At 38.1% G+C, this 22,235-nt stretch overlaps 1 protein-coding gene across 8 annotated transcripts in view; it reads left to right on the plus strand.

Moving 5' to 3' along the window:
* Positions 1-22,235, plus strand: part of KLHL32 (kelch like family member 32) — a 242,603-nt gene that overhangs the window by 134,489 nt on the left and 85,879 nt on the right. For all 8 annotated transcript variants that reach the window (XR_005241332.2, XM_038001106.2, XM_008007533.3 and 5 more), the window contains one exon: positions 995-1,102. Coding sequence is in view for 7 of the 8 variants with exons in the window: in XM_038001106.2 (XP_037857034.1) it covers positions 995-1,102 (108 nt within the window). In the remaining variant the exon portion in view is untranslated. The remainder of the gene's footprint in view (positions 1-994; positions 1,103-22,235) is intronic.

A 22,235-nucleotide genomic window follows, 5' to 3' on the forward strand; every position in this document is an offset into this window, starting at 1 on the left:
GAATCACCTGGAGGTCCTATTACAATACAGATTGCTGGGCCCCACTTGGAGTATCAGTTTCAATAAGTCTGCAGTGGAGCCCTGAGAGTCTGTACTCAAACATGTTCCCAGGTGATGCTGATGTCTCTGGTCCAAGGACTACACTTTGAGAACCACTAAAATGGAGTGTGTGACACATGGCTTTGTATTCCCACCCAAATCTCATGTTGAACTGTAGTCCCCATAGACCCTATAATCCCTGCATGTCAAGGGAGAGACCAGGTGGAGGGTAATTGAATCATTGGGGTGATTTCCCCCATGCTGTTCTCGTGATAGTGAGTGAGTTCTCACAAGATCTGATGGTTTTATAAAGGGCTCTTCCCCTTCACTTCGCACTTCTTCTTTCTGCTGCCTTGTGAAAAACAATCCTTGCTTCCCCTTCACCTTCCACCATTATTGTAAGTTTCCTGAGGCCTCCCCAGCCATTCTGAACTGTGAGTCAATGAAACCTCTTTCCTTATAAGTCCCTAGTCTCAGGCAGTTCTTTATAGCAGTATGAAAATGAAGTAATACAATGGCAGATGACAGGAACTAACTGTTTCATTGGACTGAGGCAGAAAAAAGCAGAGAAGTCAGGAGATGAAGGCTTTTCGTGTCCTATTGGGCAGGATATTTGGGACTGCTGCATATAACTTGGTAGCTATGAGAATCCAGGACCAAGAGAAAGAGAGTTCGGTGAGCCTAAATACCATCACCTCAAAATGAGACTGTGTATTACATATGGAAGTACTGTATATAGTGAAGAGTGCCATCCTGTGTGTGCTGTTATTGTAACTGTTCAGACATCAAGATGATTTGCAGTGGTTTGTGTCAATGACACTTTGTAGAAGCATTTCAAAAATCAAAATCAATTATTAATTTGTAAAACTTTGTTTTCCCTAGTCTCTGTAGAATTTTGTCTTGCTCCCTTGCTTTCAAAGTCTCAAAACTGTCTTTCTTTCTTTCCTCACCTCAGGCAATGTTCAGTCTTTGTATGGTGGAAAGTGGAGCTGATGAAGTTAATTTGCATGGTGTGACCAGCCTTGGCTTAAAGCAGGCTCTGGAATTTGCATACACAGGACAGGTATGGTATTAAACGTGATCTGAAAGGTTTAATATTTTAACTACACCTAACCAAAGGCGATTATCCTTGAGGTATGAGATTTATTGTTCTTGTTACTCATTTTGATGTTAAAAATAAGATTCACATCCACTTAATTTTATGACTAAAGTTATTGAAAGGTAAGTTAAAGCAATTTGATTTTTAAATATGATACAGTGAACATAGTATTATAAATTGAACTTAGTGCTTGCTGGTGTAATTTTTTGAATATCTTAAAGAACTATCATAAGGGAAAGAGTTTGCAAGATAATGGATTCTCATTGTTATCACTGAAGCTCAGTGACTCAATCATGGCTTTATTGTCTTAAAAACAAAACAAAAAATTTAGAGCCCCCAAAATTTATGTCCAGCATCTTGGTACCGTGTCTTCCACGTATCTCAGAGTCAGAATTGAAGGCATTTAGATTAGTAGATTTTGATGGTTTGAAATCCTAATACATTCATGACTAAAATTGTTATAGGATTTATAGGACATCAGAGGATATCCATTTACATTTGAGAACTACTCAAATAAATCAATTCAAATACAGACTGGATGTTTAGCTCCCCTTTTATAAATTTTTGTTCTTTAGCACCATTTCATCCAACTTGGATTCATTATCTTCTATGCTAAAATGAAAGCGTCTTCTCTTGAGAGGCTCGCATCCTAATGAGAGAAAGAGAGGCATATATGATTAAATATATAATTAAAATCCTCACTGGTGTTAGAGTTATAACAGAAGCAGAATACAAAACAGAGTGCGAAAAGGATGCATGTGGTCAAGTGTGGCTACCAGTACAAAATTTTAAAGAGAGGGTGGTATTTGGGTCTTGAAGAATGTGTGGGAGCTCATTTATGTACTGAATTTTATTTTTGTTTAATTTTATTCTTAATTAGCAAATAATAATTCTATATACTTATGTGATGTAAATGTGATGTTCTGATATATGTTTACAATGTGGAATGATTAAATCAGACTAATTAACAAATCTGTCACCTCACCTACCTATTTTTTTGTGGTGAAAACATTTTAAATGTACTCTTCTAGCAATGTTGAACTATATAATGCATTATTATTTATTATAGTTACCATTCTGTGAAGTAGATCACTACAGCTTATTCCTGCTGTCTAACTGAAACTATATACCCTTTTGATCAACATCTCCCCTTAGCCCATCCACCCCTGCTACAGTTTGGATGTTTGTCCTCTCCAAATCTCATGTTGAAATTTGATCCCCAATGTTGGAGGTGGGGTCTGTAGGTGGATGTTTGGGTCATGTTGCTTGATTCTTCATGAATAGACTGATGCTCTCCCTCAGGGTGTGAGTGAGTTCTCACTGTTAATTCCTGAAAGAGCTGTTTATTAAAAAGAGCCTGGCACCTCCTTCCCACTCTCTTGCCTCCTCTCTTACTGTGTGATCTCTGCACATGCCAGCTCTGCTTCCCCTCTGCCATGAGTGGAAACAGCCTGAAACCCTCACCAGAAGCAGATGCTGGAGCCATGTTTCTTGTTTAGCCTGCAGAACCATGAGCCAAATAAACCTTTTTCTTATATAAATTACCCAATCTCAGGTATTCCTTTATAACAACACTAAATGGACAAGAAAACACCCTCCCCTAGTCTTTGGTAACCATCATTATACTTGCTACTTCTATAAGTTCAACTTTTTTTAGATTCAGCATGTAAGTGAGATCATGAAGTATTTGTCTTTCTGGGCCTGGCTTATTTCACTTAACATAGTGTCCTCAAGGTTCATCCATGTCATCGCAAATGACAGGATTTCTCTACTCCTTAAAGCTAAATAGCGGTATGTTGTGTGTACATACCATCTTTTCTTTATTTATTCACCTGATGACAGACAACTAGGTTGCGTTCATATCTTAGTTACTGCAAATAATGCTGCTACAGTGAACATGGGTATACAGATATCTCTGTAGCATAGTAATTTCAATTCCTTTGGCTGTTACCCAGAAATAGGATTGATGGTTCATATGATAATTTTATTTTTACTTTTTTGAAGAACATCCATACTGTTTAACATAATGGCAGTATTAATTTACATTCCCACTAACAGTGCACAAGGGTTTAATTTTCTCCACACCCTCACCAATACTTGTTATCTATTGTCTTTTTATATAGTAGGGGTGAGGTGATATCTCACCATGGTTTTCATATGCATTTCCCTGATGACTAATGATGATGAATTTTTTTCATATACCTGTTGGCCATTTGTATGTCTTCTTTTGAGAAGGGTCTATTAGGTCATTTGCCAATTTTTTGATTGGGTTATTTATTTTCTCATCTTCTTGTGATGGCTCTAGCTTTGTTCTTTTTGCACAAGATTGCCAACTATTCAAGTTCTCAGTTGTGTTTTTTTTTTCTTGTCTAATTTCTCTGGCTAGAACTTCTAGTACTATATTGAGTAGAAGTGGTCAAAATGGGCATAATTGTCTTGTTTCTGATCTTAAAGGAAGAGCTTTCAACTTTTCACCATTGAGTATGATGTTAACTCTGGGCTTTTCATGTATGGCCTTTATTGTATTGAGACACATTCTCTCTATGCCTAACTTTTTCAAAGTTTTTATCATGATAGGATGCTGAATTTTGTCAAATGCTTTTGCTGAATCTAGTCAGATGATCATATGGTTGTTGTCTGTCATTCTGTTAATATGGCATATTACATTTATTTATTAATATTTGCATATGTTGAATCATCATTGTATCCCAGGGATAAATCTCCCTTGATCATAGTGAATAATTCTTTTAATCATTCACTGTGCTGTTGAATGTGGTTTGCTAGTATTTTCTTGAGGAGTTTTGCATCCATGTTCATCATGGATATTGGCCTGAAGTTTTCTCTGTTTTTTTTTTTTTTTTTTTTTTTTTTTTGAGACAGGGTCTGGCTCTGTCACCCAGGCTGGAGTGCAGTGGCCGGATCTCAGCTCACTGCAAGCTCTGCCTCCCGGGTTTACGCCATTCTCCTGCCTCAGCCTCCCGAGTAGCTGGGACTACAGGCGCCCGCCACGTCGCCCGGCTAGTTTTTTGTATTTTTTTTAGTAGAGACGGGGTTTCAACGTGTTAGCCAGGATGGTCTCGATCTCCTGACCTCGTGATCCGCCCATCTCGGCCTCCCAAAGTGCTGGGATTACAGGCTTGAGCCACCGCGCCCGGCCTGGCCTGAAGTTTTTTTTTCTTGTAGTGTCTTTGTCTGGCTTTGGTATCATCATAATGCTAGTTTCATAAAATGAATTTGAAAGTGTTCCTTCTTTAATTTTTTGAAAGAGTTTTAAGAAACTCTTCTTTAAATGTTTGGTAGAATTCTGTGATGCTATAAGGTCTTAGATTTTTCTTTATTGGGAAATATTTTTTATTAATAGTATTGATATAATCTCCTTACTTGCTATTGGTCTGTTCAGATTTTTTATTACTTTTTTATTCAGTCTTGCTAGGTTGTATGTTTGTAGGACTTTATCCATTTCTTCTAGATTGTCCAATTTTTTGGTGTATTCATAATAGTCTCTTGTCTTTTGTATGTCTGTGGTATCCGTTGTAATATCTTCTCTTTAATTTCTGATTTTATTTATTTCAATCTTCTCTCTTTTTTTCTTAGTCTGGCTAAAGTTTTGTTGACTTTATATTTTCAAGGAATGAAGTCTCACTGTCATTAATCTTTTCTGTTGTCTTTGTAGTCTCTGTTTTTCACTAAATTTTCTTTAGAGGCTTATTAAAATGTATGATATCATTTATTCTCTTTTCTGGAGTTAGTAGAGTTGAAGACTAAGTGTCTTAGAATAATTGAGGCAACTCTAGCAGCTAGAAGAAACTACTAAGTATAAAGGAAATAAGCCATCAATCAAGTAGAAAGTATAACAGGAGAAAGAAAAGTGGTGGATCATAAATTCAGGATTAGCCCCGCCAAATTTCCAGCCTTAGGAAATTAAGGCAGCCCATTATCATTCACAGAGTTGCCAAAATATATTCCTAGTGAGGTGAGTAAATCATGTATTTTGTGTTTTTTGGTTTACAGGTATGAAGAAAGATACCATCTCTAAATTGTGTCTTATTATTTCTCTTTTTATACCTGAATTACATGTAGTCACACCTGTATTTGCCCATCTCTAGAGTGAGATTGAAAACCCATAGCTCTTCATAGGTGTGCCATGGAGATGAAATAGTAATTTTTTATTTTTTATTTTTTTTTTTGTAAAACTATCCGAGTAAGTAGTGTCTGCACTCAGCTGCATTAGCGACTGAACGGTTTAAGCTTAGAGGCAATGGTCTGTAAAGCATGTTTGAAGTATTAGGAAACTCAAAAGTACAAATTCCTGGGAAGGCTGAGTTAAAATACACGTGCAGATATATGTGGCTGCCTTATTGCTTGCTTGATTGCTTTGTGATTTCCTTCAGAATGGCTAAGTTGATGCCTATGTGTGTGTGTACATGCGTGTGTGCATGTAATTCCTATCACACAAAGGATCTATGAAATGTGAACTGAAGTGAAGATAGCAGAAAGGGAACTGACTTTTTGAAGACAAAGAAACCTACTTAGAAAGCAGGAAGGTATTTGCAGAAGGGCAGCCATATCCCATTGCCCAGGAGTCATATGCCTCAGGTGCTTAAATTCTACTTTTCTGAGAAAAAAAAGCCAAATGAGTTGAAAATATATCTGGTGTAAGTGCCTTTAAAAAGAAAGAAAGAAAAGCAAGTCCTAGGGCCAGACCTGGGGCTGCAATTATTCTGTCCAAACACCAGAGACTTATTCTGACTGTGCATCCACAGAGGCATATGACAGCCTGTGGCATACAGCAGTAATTCATCTGTTCAAATTGTGTGCTGAGGGGACAGGAAGGGGGCTGACATTTCCTGGTGCACCCTCTGAAAAAGCCAGGGGACAGCACTAGGCACTTTATGCGTGCTGTTTAAACTAATCTTTAAAATAGCTCTAAGGAATGCTGTGACCCCCCTTGAAAGATGACAAGCCCAGGGAGATGCAGTGAATTGACTCAGATCATTCTCTCAGATATTTTGGCTCAATTAGGCAAACCCAGTACTACTAATTTCAAGTCTGTTATTCGTTTTCGATTATACTCTGTCATTAAGAAAAGATTAAGTTATATTTGTTAGACTTTGTTGAAGGAGGCAGAAAAGTGTTTGGGCATTTCAGAGTACACTATCTTGGTGGTTTTCTCAGCTTGGAAACTGTGCCTTTTCAAGTCAGTCCGTGAGGGCTTGGACTTGTTCTCTCTGTGTGATCACTCTTTGCCACAGAGTAGAAGCTGATACCTCTACAGCCTTTCTTGAACAACATCCGAGAAATTTTGGTTCTTAAACATCTTTAATTTGTAATAAATCTATTTTCCCTTTGAGACATCGACACAGCTGATGGCAAAAATAATGAATTGTAGTTTCCTTGAGATAGGTGAACAGCTACTTTCTCTTACTATGGAACTGACATTAACATTAAGCAAAAAGGTTGGAGCATAGGAATGTGAGTGAAAGCATAATTCTTCAGTTTCTTAACTGTTATTTACTATTAGGGACATTCAATGACATGAGTCTTTAGCCTTGATATGTATATAGATTTGTAAAAATTCAGGATTAACATCGAGTGTATCTACCTATAGCTATTTCTAACAGTTGATTATATGTTTAGTCAGTTGTAATATGCATAGTATGAAATGTACGTATTTTAAGTGTCTGAAAATTGTTGCTGTCTTAGAGAGAAATTGGAAGTATAGAGTGGGAGTGATGAATGAATGCCTCTAAGTGTAGCAAGATGTGTGTGTGTTCCTCCTACACATTGCTCTAAAGTGTAGCCTTCTTAAAATTGGTCTACAGATTTCATCCAGGAAATTTTAAAGAAAAAGCAAATTTTCCTCTTAATGCTAATACATATTCTGAAAATGCATGCATTTCCTATCGAGTAGCAAACAGGTCTGCATAAGCATTCACTCTGCCTTTGCACTAATGAGAAATGTGCCCTTCATCTGGGCACACCCTGCTTGGGACACTTCTTGAATAGAGCTTGTGATGCAGTACAGCCCTTGTGGGTGTCCTTGCACAGCCATGCCTGGAGGCCATTATTACAGCAGAACCAGTGGTGGAGGGCATAGAGGCCAGGCTGCTGTTGCTCTGCAGGGCTTGTTTTGGGAGCAAGGTTGGAAGCAAATGGTGACATAAACTGACTCTGGGCAGATCTACCTTAGAGAGAAAAGTATAAAGTGAATCTAAGAAAATACAAACTCCATTTACTCTGGTGGGCAAGAGGGCCCATCCTGTTCCCTGGCCTCCCTTACTCTCCTCACTTTGAAACACTGGCCAAGTTTATTAATGTTTGAGACCAGTCCTGAGTAGAAAAGGCATGAGGAAGAAGGAGGAAAAATACTCTGATGGAAATGTTGCCTGGGAGATGGATCCCAGTCCAAACTAGACAAGAGGTCAGCCACCCAGGAGCAGGCAGGTGTTTTTAGAAAATCAAAAAGCAAAAATGAAAAAACCCAGCCTGATTGTGAAGAGCAGAAAACATCAAGATCCTTTTTATAAAAAGAAGAGCCCTTGCTTGGAAAGTAGAACTTCCAGCACCAAAGGCCTTGGGATAGGCCTCTAGAAATTTGAGTACCTTAGGACCCAAAGGGAAGCAAATAGGACTGAAAACCACAATAAAGTGTATTGTTTGACACTCTGGCTATGATGACGTCAAGGAATATAGACTATATGCCAAGCACTGTGATAAATACCTGACATGTAGTGGAGCAAGGGTTGAAACCTAGTGAGCTTCCTCTTAATTTCCAGAGAGCTGTCCTCCTGTTCTGTCCGTTGGAGACTGATGAAGAGATTCCAGAAACCCAGTGGAGAGAGAAACTCTGCACCAAATGATAGTGACATTTACAGTCCCCTTTACAATTCCCTACTTCCAGGCACTGCTAACTCTGTCAGCTGTGAACCAATTATGTCATATCTAGGCTTCTGAAGAAGGATGCCTTGGGATATGTGTTCTTTGCATTTCTCTTTATTATTCAATAACTCCAGCCCTTGGCTTCTCAAAATCATAGAACCCATCTCTTGGGGGATATTCACCCTAAATACACTTCTCTGACCCAGAGAATGCTTCAGTACAATCTTTGTAAGGAAATATTGTATAACCATTATTATTCATATTTTGAAGCCTTTGGAAATCAAGAAAACTATGATACTCTGTTAAAAGGGAAAATTATCTTAAAAATATTCATTCAGTCAGAGGTCTCACATAGTAACTTTTTCTTACTGATTGTCATTTGGTTCCCTAGTAATTTCACATGACTTTTTGGTACAGAGCCCTGATGCTGCAAACACTGTGCATTACATTTCGATGATCATTGAAACTGTATTCCCCACAGCAGAATACTTTTCTTGGGAGACCTGAGCATCAGGCCAGGCAGCAGAATGACAGGAATCTTAATTGGATCTGCTTTCTCATGGACCATCCCTTCAGGGGCAGAAGTGTCCGTTTATATGGAGAAAGTCCCTGTCACATTTACTCATAAACATAACCCCGTTGAGCTAAAGTAGCACATGGAACAAATATGGGAGAAAATTTTTTAAATGTTTCTCTTGGGAGTAGTGTTAAGACTATTCAGTGGTTTAAATATCTTAGCCTCACAATCCTTTCTTTAGCTGGCAGTACCTATCTGGCAAGTAAAAGGCCGTTGAGGTGCCTCCACTGTGCCCTGGGCTTTGGGGGGTACAGAGAGAAATCCACATTCTAAGGAATATAGCAGCCCCTCCTTACCTGCAGGGGCTATATTCCAAGACCCCAGTGGATGCCTGAAACCTCAGATAAGTACCAAACCCTATATATACTATGTTTTTTTCCTATACACACACATAGTATGTATACTATATATACTATGTTTTTATATATACTATATATATTATGTTTTTTTCCTATACATACACACCTGTCATAAAATTTAGTTTATAAATTAGGCACAATAAAAGATTAACAACAATCACTAATAATAAAGTAGAGCAATTATAGCAATACACCACTTCTCTTGCACCTTGGGGCCATTATTAAGTAAAGTAAACACAAGCACTGAGATCCTGCCACAGTGATCTGATCACCCAGAGGGCTACTAGGTTACTAACAGGCAGAGAGCATCTACAATGAGGATATGCTGAACAAAGGAATGATTCATGTCTTGGTGGGACAGAGTGGGATGATTGGAGATTGCATCATGCCACTCAGAATGGTGCATAATTTAAAACTTATGAATTGTTTATTTCTAGAATTTTCTGCTTAATATTTGTGGACTGCAGTTTACCATGGGTAACTGAAACCATAGAAAATGAAACTGTCGATAACAGGGGGGACTACTTGATTTTGAATTTGCAAAAAGTGACATTTCTCCTCACCTTCTTGTCAGAGCTGTGCCTGAGTCCATAACTGGAGTGTTGACATGGAAAGTTTGAGAAGGGTGAAACAAAAGAGGAAGTTTGAATTTCATCAGGGACTTTTTTGCTTTTTTAGATCTTTGGAAACTAGTTATTTGCCTTGGGGGAGATTTTCTCTTTTATCAGTGTATTATTGAAACAAACAAGTAGAATAGTCTGCTTCCTGTTTGGGGGTGAAGTCATAAAATATGAACAGCTTTGTTGGTCCCAAGACCTGTCTCTTTCTCACAGAGAACAGTTGATTCGAAGTCTAGTCAGGTAGGAGGGCCTCCCACCTGTAGGGCAGGGCCAATTCTAAGTGGCAGTCTCTGCTTCACGCCAGTCTGTTCTCCTTTATTAAATGTCTCTGTGCTGTCCAGTCAGAATGTGCTCGGAGTGTAGTTTGTGCTGCAAAACTGTATAAAGCCATTCGTTCAGCAGATTCATGTCTAAAATGTCTCTGTGCAAAGAAGTTTCACTGTGGCCACCCTTCTAAGATTAGCTTTCCAATTCAGTATGTTTTGATTTTTGAAAAGTGTATTCTTGTTTTGCCCAAATAATTTACAAATTTATGTCTTCATTGTCTTGCAGTCACTTGGCAGAAATCTCAAAATCTGATTTGTATGTTGAGACTGATAATGCAACATACCGCAACAGAATGTGAAAAAGTTTATTCCTCACATAATGAGACTTTCTGGAGAGAGCAGGGTGACTCCTAAGCAGGTGCAAAAATGGCTTGAGAGAGCGCGGAGGTATAGTTGGCTTTGGCTTTTACTGTGGGGCAGGAGCAAGGGCTACCTGCAGGCAGGCCTTGTGTATTTTGGAGAGAGTTTTCAGGCTTTTTTAAACCTTTGCTCAGATGTAGGGCAAGCAGGGAAATAGGGAAGGGTGGGGCTTGAAAGCAATCAGGAGTGAAATAACAAAAATAGGGGCAGACTCTATTACATTAGTCTAGCATTCTACTTGAGTAATAGTCACATTTCAGGCACAGACATTTTCCTTTGGGATATTATTAAACTCAGTCACCTAATGAAAACGCAATGTGGGCTTGGATGTGGTGGCTCACGCCCGTAATCCCAGCACTTTGGGAGGGCAAGGTGGGCAGATCACCTGAGGTCAGGAGTTTGAGACCAGCCTGGCCAATGTGGCAAAACCCTGTCTCTACTAAAAATAAAAAAATTATCCAGGTGTGGTGGTGGGCACCTGTAATCCGAGCTACTCAGTAGGCTGAGGCAGCAGAACTGCTTGAACTCAGCAGGTGGAGGCTGCAGTGAGCCGAGATCACGCCACTGCACTCCAGCCTGGGCAACAAGAGTGAAACTCCATCTCAAACAAACAAACAAAAAAACACATGTGTTTGAACAATATTCTTGCAGCATTATAATCTTCTCTGGCACCAATTTTGTGCTGAGGAACCCACTGTGGGCTAAGGTGCCTGAGGCCATATGTACAGATCATGCACACTGATAACACTGTGAGGGTCTCCAGATATCTTAGATAATATTAGATGACAAGGATGAGTGTGGCCCCTTCTGTGTTTATCCCTTATGTAAAAATCCATTCAAATAAGCTGGATTTCTTGTTCTTTCCTCCACTCTCCTTCCAACTCTCAGCACCTCCTACCCTACCCCATTGCCAGTATTGGGAATAGAAAAAGAAATATTTCCTTTCTGCTTTTGATAATGGTTTTATTGTCATAGGTGGGGCAATAAACAGTCTTTCTCTGACATTCTCCAAAGTAGAAATGGCGAGTATCCAGTAACTCCAAACAGTAGCTCAACCCTCCTAGTTAAGTCAGTGGGTTTTGCACTTCTGTGCACCTGTTTCTTTTGAATGTTTCAACAGAAAGTTCCATTGCTACACATTTCATAATTCATGGTGTGCATCTGAGATTTTTCCTTTGCCATGGTGGGTAAACAGCACAGTAATCATTACAACTTTGTTCCTCCTTGATCATGGGAATTTCTGAGTGTTGGCTGCACTCAGAATCATTTCCTAAAAAAATTTCGATCCTTCCTTTAGGTGCTCCCTCAAATCATCTTAGTGAAGCGAGGTTAATCATTTATGTAGTGGGGAGTCTAGGTTAGTTCCTTAAATTTCATAAGAAGATATCAGCCTATTGATGGATTTTTAAAGTACATGAACTTTTTGTCTTATTCAGAAAAAAAGAACAATTGTACTCCAGCCTTATCCTGTTTTCTGGACAACTCTTACTAAAAGTTCATTTAGGAGAAATTTTACACATAAAGGATGCCCAAAAGATATGCAATCTATTCATCTGGCTTGGTGGTTCTCAACCTCAACTGTCAGTCCTTAATATAAAAAGACCACCTTACTATCCGAAAATGGAATTCCTAGACAATATAACATACTTACACAAATTACTCTAAGCACGATAGAATTTCCTAACCATATGTAAAAGAACAAACAAAAGAAAAGAAGTTTGTGTTTAAAATCCTTTACATTTCAGTGTGTACATGCTGGGGCACAACCCTTCCAAAAGACATGATGAAATAGTCACCTGTCTGCACCTATAGGGAGAATCGCTGTGATTGGGACAGCAGATGCAGATGCAGATGCAGATGCAGATTGAGACCAGCCTGGCCAACGTGGTAAAACCCCATCTTTACTAAAAAATACAAAAATTAGCCAGGTGTAGTGGTGGGCGCCTGTAATCCCAGCTACTTAGTAGGCTGAGGCAGCAGAACTGCTTGAACTCAGCAGGTGGAGGCTGCAGTGAGCCGAGATCACGCTCACTGAATGAATGTTGTACTGGCAACTCAGATACCACAAGGACAGATCCCAGGTGGCATGTGACATGATTTTCCAAAATAATGAACAACCCTTGGTATTGTAAAATTCTAAACAAAACAAAGTAACAGTCTTCTCTTTGTTTTTATGGTGGTAGCATTCCTGGAAAAGCCAGTGTGTTTTGACACAGAACAGCAAAGAATGTGTTAATACGTAAAACAGAGTGAGGTCCGGGGCTTCAGTCTGTATAAACAAATGTTTCACTTCTGTGCACACCCAGCAGGGCATTCCAGCATGCAGGCTGTAGGTCAGTCTTGTGGTTGGTGACCGCCCTGTGTGTTGCCTGCCATCTAACCTCCCAGCCACTGCCCAATAAAGGCCAATATTGCCCACCCTTGTGGGAGGACCAGAAATATCCACGCAAATTTCCAAATTTCCCTGAGAAGGTAGTATTGACTCCATTGAGAAGGACTTCTTAAATATTTTAAATTTGATACCTAGATCAAGCCAGAAAACCAGAAAACTGGATGTCTGGGTCTTAAATAATCTTGTTATTAACCTTCACTTTTTATGCAATGTTCTATAAAATATACTTCTGATAGTATTACTAGAAGTATTATCAAGCAAATCATTCAATAACCCTCTTAATGTCTGCTGGGAAATTTCCATTACATCTCAGGGTTTGGAGAAGCTAGAATTCTCCCTAGTATTTTCACCTTTTAATCTTGCATTAGGTTATATTTGTTTTTCAGTTTTGATGCTAGGAAGCATAGAGCTACATTTGTGACCCACTTATAGTAGTTATGAGGATGGATAAACACACACACACACACACACACACTCCTGACCTCATATTGTTTCCTCTTTTCTCTTGCTTTGAGTTATTTTTATTCTTAATATTTAAATGTTTGTATTGATGCCTCAGATCCTTTTTGAAATGAAGCAGAGAAGATAATAAGTAAATAGACAGAATAAAAAGATCTGAGACCTCTTTCTGAATGGTTTTGAAATCCCAGAGGGATCTTAAGGTTAGTTGTAGGCATGAATAAAGTGGTGCTACAGCCCATTAGTTCTGCCTATGAAAATGAAGTGCCTCCAGATTCCCAACTTGCTCCATAAATAAATCATTCCACACACTTCCCAAATTTTTTTCGTCCTTATTTCAGCACTAAAAATAAGAATACTGCAAATTCTATAAAAATAACTTTTTAATCTTTGAAAATAAAAAAATATGACCCAAATTTTTACAAAATTATTAGTAAGAATAAAAGTAAAAAAATATTTTCATTCCAAATTCTCACTTACTTACATGTTATATGTTATCCTTCTGCTTTTTTTTGGATGCCCATTTTCTTCAGATGCCCATATGTCTATGTGATTTTATAAAGATTTTGTGATTATAATTTACTTTAACTTCTTTTCTGGAATTAGATAAGATATAAGTACAATTTTTATTTATATACTATACATTTATATGTTATTATAATATGTTATATTAATATGTCATATTAATATGCATATTATATTATATGCATAGTATATAATAAATGTATTAAATAAATTTATTGTATACTATGCCTTTTATTTCTATACTATGCATTTTTATTTATATACTATGCATTCATACATAGGCATTTTGCAGTCTGTGTATATACTACACATAGACTACAGAATACATAGACTACACATAGTATATGCATAGGCTACAAAACACCTTATTTTCTTTCTTTTCTTTCACTTTTCCTTAAATACTCATAATAAGGAATTCTTTTTTCCTTAAAATAGAATTCTTGAGCCCTCTGCTGGAAGCATTCAGTATTTGTATGAAGCAGCAGTGTATGGGAGTTTTACAATTCTAATTTAAGTTTTTTAAAAAGAAAGTCACTTAATAGCAAAAATATGTGGTCATTGTAATTAATATCAGGATAAATAATTTGCTAAACAATACTTTTAAGAAGATTTATATTGGAAGTATATATTCCATTTGAGTAAAATAATGATGAGAACATTCAAATGAAGGCATAATTTGAATGTATTGAATACTCTAACTTGTGAATATTTTATTTTTGTATACTTCATAAAAACCATCCATTTATATTTTATTCTCAAATTGAGATTCATTAATTCAGCAAATACTTAATGAGCACCTACTATATACTAAGGACTTACTAGGTGTTAGGGATGCATTGATGAGAAAATGCACATTGATGCTTTCTCACAGTAGGTCAAACTGTGATTGGAAATGCCAGATCAACACACCATTGCATCTTTAAGAAATGGATTAGCAGGGATCTGAATTATTTGCATATATAGCATAGAAAAATACCTGAGTATGGTTGATGCTTCGAAAGTTACATTAATTCAGGTAGGAGAATGGATAATTGAGTTGTAGTACTTTGTCAAGGACTGCCTGAAAAATAAGACAGTAATTTGCATTATACTTTGCAGGAAGAAAAAAATAGCCATTTATTCTACAGTAATTAAATAGATAGATATAGCACCTTAAAAACTAATGATGGCTGTTCATCTCTATGTATCATGTATCTTTCAAAGTAGGAACAACTTGGCACAGCCCAAAGAATACAGCCTGTACTCCCAGCTAGTCGGGAGGTTGAGGTGGAAGAATTGTTTGAACCCAGGAGGCGGAGGTTGCAGTGGACCGATATCATGCCACTGCACCCCAGCCTGGGCAACGGAGTGAGACCTTGTCTAAAAAAAAAATAGAAGAGGGAATAAAAATTGACTGCAGCCTGTGGCATCTTTGGAGAATTATTGGTTGAATCCAACTGTAAGAATCAATTCTGCTAGTTGTCACTGGAGAAAGTCACTGTTTTCACTGCAAATCCATGACCCCAAATCTCAGACAGATACCCAACGCCAGGCAATGTTAATCTGTTTCCCTCGTAAATTTGCTTTCCTCTTCTTGATGAGTTTCTCACTCCCTCTCTTCTCTTTTTAAAGACGTTCCCCTCACTAACCCACCTCCAGTACACATATCGTAAGGAAAAGTCACTGTCCGTTGAGAAAATAGAAACAGAAAGGAAGATCTTCATCATCTTACCATCAAATTCTCAACCCTCCCTGTTTCTGAACTTATTCTGGGTATATCCATCTTTTACGGTGGGAGGGGTATCCCTGAACTGTCAGAGACTAATCTCCCCATGTAGAGTCCGGATCCACTCCCTCCGACTCTGTCCGATATCACTCCTGTCATCCTGCTGAGTCTCTTCTGTCATCAGTTTCTCCTCTACTGCATTATTTCCACAGCGTGTAAACACTCTCTATTGCTCACCTTTGAAAATTCCTTTCTTGCCAGGTGTGGTGGCTCATGCCTGTAATCCCAGCACTTTGGGAGGCCGACACAGGTGGGTTACTTGAGGCCAGGAATTCAAGACCATCCTGGCCAACATGGTGAAACTCTGTTTCTATTAAAAATACAAAAATTAGCCAGTCGCGGTGACACGTGCCTGTACTCCCAGCTAGTTGGGAGGTTGAGGTGGAAAAATTGCTTGAACCCGGGAGGCAGAGATTGCAGTGGATCAATCTCGTGCCACTGCACCCCAGCCTGGGCAACAGAGTGAGACCCTGTTTTAAAAAAAAATCCCTTTCTTACTTCTCTATTCTCCTTGAGCTACCATTTATTTCTCTGACTCTTCTCACAGCAGAACTTATGAGAAGTATCACATAAAGTTACTTTTCCTCACTTTCACTCATTTATCACTCACTTTTCCACTCCAAGTCTGGAGGCTTTCATCTTCATCATTCCACTAAAACTGTTCTTGGCAGTCACAAATATCACCAAATCTAATTAAATACTGTCATATGTGACCTCGCAGCTTCATGCAACATAGCCAGCCTGACTTTTCTCTCTTGGCCTGTGTGACACTGCTCACTGTGGGCTTTTATTCTGTGCCACCACCAGCCTTCCCATCACTCCTTTCCAGGTGGCTTTGCTTGCTCCTCCCCACTCTGTAGGCTTCAAATCCTTCCTGCTTCAGAACCCTCCTGTTTAATCCAACTAGCTTCCTTGGTGATGTCATCCAGACCCAAGTGATTTGGTATTGACAAATAACTTGCTATTTTCTTATGCTATTGACTCCCAGCCCCTACCTATACTCTAGACCAAGGATCAGCAAACTTTTTTTGTGAGGGCCAGGTAGTAAATAATTCAGGCCATATAAAGTTTCTGTCAGAGCTGGGTGCAGTGGCTCACGCCCATAGTCTCAGCTCTTTGGGAGGCCAGGGTGGGAGGATCGTTTGAGCTCTGGAGCTCGAGACCAGCGTGGGCAACATAGTGAGACCCTGTCTAAAGTAAATAAAGTTTATTTCGCAACTACTCAACTTAGCTGTTGTAGCATGAAAACTGCCAGAGACAAATATGTAAATGAATAAGCATAGCTATGTTGTGATAAAACTCTATTTATATTAAAATTTGAATTTCATGTAATTTTCATGTATCACAACATATTATACATCTTTTGGGTTTGGGGGACTGTTTTAAAAAGTTAAAACTATTCTAAGAAATCAGTACCCCCAAAATTAAACAGGTATAAATCTAACAAAATATGTACAAAAATGCAGTTTTCCTATATGAGCATCTTTTTATATGATTATTTGCCACCTATCTTCTTTGGTGAGGTATCCACTCAGGTCTTTTGCCCCCCCCTTTTAAAAAATCAGATGGTTCATTTTTTTATTGTTGAGTGTTAAGAGTTTTTTGGTATTTTAGATAACATTCCTTTAGCAGATGTATCTTTTGCAAATATTTTCTCCTAGCCTATGGCTTGTCCTCTCAATTTCCTAATAGTGTATTTTGTAGAGCAGAAGTTTTTAATTTAAAAAAACTCCAAGTTATCAATTATGTCTTTCATGGACCATGTTTTTGGTGTTTTATCTGAAAAGTCATCGTCATACCCAAAGTTATCTAACTCTTCTCCTGTGTTACCTTGTAGGAGTTTTCTAGTTTTGCATTTTACTTTTGAGTTTATTTTTGTGAAGGATTTGAGAGCTGTGTCCAGATTCATTTTTTTGTATGTGAGTGTCCAATTGATCCAGCTCCATTCTTGAAAAGATTATCTTTTCTCCATTATTATTATATTATCTATAATATAATATTATCAGTGCTCCTTCATTGACCATATTTATGTGAGTCTGTTTCTCAGGTCTCTGTTCTGTTCCACTGATCTCTTTCTCTCTTCTTTTGCCAATGTCACACTCTTTTGATAACTGCAGTATTTTTAGTCTTGAAGCAGGTATTGTCAGTCCTCCAACTTTGTTCTCCTTCAACATCGTGCTGGCTATTCTGGGTCTTTTGCTTCTTCATATAAGCTTTAGAATCTGTTTGTTAATACACAAAAAAATAACTTTGTGGGATTTTGAATAAGATTACATTGAATCTATAAATCGAGTTGGGAAGAACTGACATCTTGACAATATAGAGTCCTTTTTATTCACAAACATGGACCATCTTTCCATTTATTTAATTTTTCTTTGATTTCTCTCATCAGAGTTTGTAGTTTTCCTCATATATATATGTAGTAAGTCCCATGGCCAATGCCCTGATTGCCTACCCAATATTCATTTCCTCTTTTTTCTTTTTTTTTCCATTTTATACAGTTTTTCTTTCCAAATTACAAAAATAGTGTTTCAATTCAGTGAACGGCTTCACCATAACAAAATCTTTATTATTATTATTATTATTATTATACTTTAAGTTCCAGGGTGCATGTGCACAACATGCAGGTTTCTTACATATGTATACATGTGTCATGTTGGTGTGCTGCACCCATTAACTCGTCACATACATTAGGTATATCTCCTAATGCTATCCCTTCCCCCACCCCCTCCCCACAATAGACCCCACTGTGTGATGTTTCCCTTCCTGTGTCCAAGTGATTTCATTGTTCAGTTCCCACCTATGAGTGAGAACATGCGGTATTTGGTTTTCTGTTCTTGTGATAGTTTGCTGAGAATGATGGTTTCCAGCTGCATCCATGTCCCTACAAAGGACACGAACTCATCCTTCTTTATGTCTGCATAGTATTCCATGGTGTATATGTGCCACATTTTCTTAATCCAGTCTGTCACTGATGGACATTTGGGTTGATTCCAAGTCTTTGCTATTGTGAATAGTGCCGCAATAAACATATGTGTGCATGTGTCTTTATAGCAGCATGACTTATAATCCTTTGGGTGTATACCCAGTAATGGAATGGCTGGGTCAATTGGTATTTCTAGTTCTAGATCCTTGAGGAATCGCCACACTGTTTTCCACAATGGTTGAACTAGTTTACAGTCCCACCAACAGCGTAAAAGTGTTCCTATTTCTCCACATCCTCTCCAGCACCTGTTGTTTCTTGACTTTTTAATGATCACCATTCTAACTGGTGTGAGATGGTATCTCATTGTGGATTTGATTTGCATTTCTCTGATGGCCAGTGATGACGAGCATTTTTTCATGTGTCTGTTGGCTGTATGCATGTCTTCTTTTGAGAAATGTCTGTTCATATCCTTTGCCCACTTTTTGATGGGGTTGTTTGTTTTTTCTTGTAAATTTGTTTGAGTTCTTTGTAGGTTCTGGATATTAGCCCTTTGTCAGATGAGTAGATTGCAAAAATTTTCTCCCATTCTGTAGGTTGCCTGTTCACTCTGATGATAGTTTCTTTTGCTGTGCAGAAGCTCTTTAGTTGAATTAGATCCCATTTGTCAATTTTGACTTTTGTTGCCATTGGTTTTGGTGTTTTAGTCACGAAGTCCTTGCCTATGCCTATGTCCTGAATGGTATTACCTAGGTTTTCTTCTAGGGTTTTTATGGTATTAGGTCTAACATTTAAGTCTCTAATCCATCTTGAATTAATTTTCGTATAAAAGGTAAGAAAAGGATCCAGTTTCAGTTTTCTACTTATGGCTAGCCAATTTTCCCAGCACCATGTATTAAATAGGGAATCCTTTCCCCATTTCTTGTTTTTGTTAGGTTTGTCAAAGATCAGATGGCTGTAGATGTGTGGTATTATTTCTGAGGGCTCTGTTCTGTTCCATTGGTCTATATCTCTGTTTTGGTACCAGTACCATGCTGTTTTGGTTACTGTAGCCTTGTAGTATAGTTTGAAGTCAGGTAGCATGATGCCTCCAGCTTTGTTCTTTTGGCTTAGGATTGTCTTGGCAATGCGGGGTCTTTTTTGGTTCCATATGAACTTTAAAGCAGTTTTTTCCAATCTGTGAAGAAAGTTGTTGGTAGCTTAATGGGGATGGTATTGAATCTATAAATTACTTTGGGAAGTATGGCCATTTTCACAATATTGATTCTTCCTATCCGTGAGCATGGTATGTTCTTCCATTAGTTTGTGTCCTCTTTTATTTCACTGAGCAGTGGTTTGCAGTTCTCCTTTAAGAGGTCCTTAAAATCCCTTTTAAGTTGGATTCCTAGGTATTTTATTCTCTTTGAAGCAATTGTGAATGGGAGTTCATTCATTATTTGGCCCTCTGTTTGTCTGTTTCTGGTGTATAAGAATGCTTGTGATTTTTGCACATTGATTTTGTTTCCTGAGACTTTGTTGAAGTTGCTTATCAGCTTAAGGAGATTTGGGGCTGAGGTGATGGGGTTTTCTAAATATACAATCATGTCATCTGCAAACAGGGACAATTTGACTTCTTCTTTTCCTAACTGAATACCCTTGATTTCTTTCTCTTGCCTGATTGCCCTAGCCAGAACTTCCAACACTATGTTGAATAGGAGTGGTGAAAGAGGGCATCCCTGTATTGTATCAGTTTTCAAAGGGAATGCTTCCAGTTTTTGCCCATTCAGTATGATATTGGCTGTGGGTTTGTCATAAATAGCTCTTATTATTTTGACATAGGTTCCATCATTACCGAATTTATTGAGAGTATTTAGCATGAAGGGCTGTTGAATTTTGTCAAAGGCCTTTTCTGCATCTATTGAGATAATCATGTGGTTTTTGTCTTTGGTTCTGTTTATATGCTGGATTGCATTTATTGATTTGCATATGTTGAACCAGCCTTGCATCCCAGGGATGAAGCCCACTTGATCATGGTGGATAAGCTTTTTGATGTGCTGCTGGATTCGGTTTGCCAGTATTTTATTGAGGATTTTTGTATCAATGTTCATCAGGGATATTGGTTTAAAATTCTCTTTTTTTGTTGTATCTCTGTCAGGCTTTGGTATCAGGATGATGTTGGCCTCATAAAATGAGTTAGGGAGGATTCCCTCTTTTTCTATTAATTGGAATAGTTTCAGAAGGAATGGTCCCACCTCCTCCTTGTACTTCTGGTAGAATTCGGCTCTGAATCCGTCTGATCCTGGACTTTTTTGTTGGTAGGCTATTAATTATTGCCTCAATTTCAGAGCCTGTTTCTGGTCTATTCAGGGATTCAACTTCTTCCTGGTTTAGTCTTGGGAGAGTGTAAGTGTCCAGGAAATTATCCATCTCTTCTAGGTTTTCTAGTTCATTTGCGTAGATGTGTTTATAATATTCTCTGATGGTAGTTTGTATTTCTGTGGGGTTGGTGGTGATATCCCCTTTATCATTTTTTATTGCGTCTATTTGATTCTTCTCTCTTTTCTTCTTTATTAGTCTTGCTAGCAGTCTATCAATTTTGTTGATCTTTTCAAAAAACCAGCTCCTGGATTCATTGATTTTTTGGAGGGTTTTTTGTGTCTCTATCTCCTTCAGTTCTGCTCTGATCTTAGTTATTTCTTGCCTTCTGCTAGCTTTTGAATGTATTTGCTCTTGCTTCTCTAGTTCTTTTAATTGTGATGTCAGGATGTCAGTTTTAGATCTTGCCTGCTTTCTCTTGTGGGCATTTAGTGCTATAAATTTCCCTCTACACACTGCTTTAAATGTGTCCCAGATATTCTGGTATGTTGCATCTTTGTTCTCATTGGTTTCAAAGAACATCTTTATTTCTGCCTTCATTTCGTTATGTACCCAGTAGTCATTTAGGAACAGGTTGTTCAGTTTCCACGTAGTTGAGTGCTTTTGATTGAGTTTCTTAGTCCTGAGTTCTAGTTTGATTGCACTGTTTTCTGAGAGATGGTTTGTTATAATTTCTGTTCTTTTACATTTGCTGAGGAGTGCTTTACTTCCAACTATGTGGTCAATTTTGGAAAAGTGCGATGTGGTGCTGAGAAGAATGTATATTCTGTTGCTTTGGGGTGGAGAGTTCTGTAGATGTCTATTAGGTCCACTTGGTGCAGAGTTGAGTTCAATTCCTGGATATCCTTGTTAACTTTCTGTGTCGTTGATCTGTCTAATGTTGACAGTGGGGTGTTAAAGTCTCCCATTATTATTGTATGGGAGGCTAAGTCTCTTTGTAAGTCTCTAAGGACATGCTTTATGAATCTGGGTGCTTCTGTATTGGGTGTATATATATTTAGGATAGTTAGCTCTTCCTGATGAATTGATCCCTTTACCATTATGTAATGGCCTTCTTTGTCTCTAGATCTTTGATGGTTTAAAGTCTGTTTTATCAGAGACTAGGATTGCAACGCCTGCTTTTTTTTTTTTTTTTTTTTTTTTCCCATTTGCTTGGTAGATCTTCCTCCATCCCTTTATTTTGAGCCTATGTGTGTCTCTGCATGTGAGATGAGTCTCCTGAATACAGCAAACTGATGGGTCTTGACATTTTATCCAGTTTCAGTCTGTGTCTTTTAATTGGACCATTTAGTCCATTTACATTTAAGGTTAATATTGTTATGTGTGAACTTGATCCTGTCATTGTGATATTAGCTGGTTATTTTGCTCGTTAGTTGATGCAGTTTCTTCCTAGCATCGATGGATTTACATTTTGGCATGTTTTTGCATCAGCTGGTACCTGTTGTTCCTTTTCATGTTTAGTGCTTCCTTCAGGATCTCTTGTAGGACAGGCCTGGTGGTGACAAAATCTGTATGCATTTGCTTGTCTGTAAAGGATTTTATTTCTTCTTCCCTCAT

This window comes from Chlorocebus sabaeus, chromosome 13 (genome assembly GCF_047675955.1).
Source record: "Chlorocebus sabaeus isolate Y175 chromosome 13, mChlSab1.0.hap1, whole genome shotgun sequence".
NCBI lineage: Eukaryota > Metazoa > Chordata > Mammalia > Primates > Cercopithecidae > Chlorocebus > Chlorocebus sabaeus.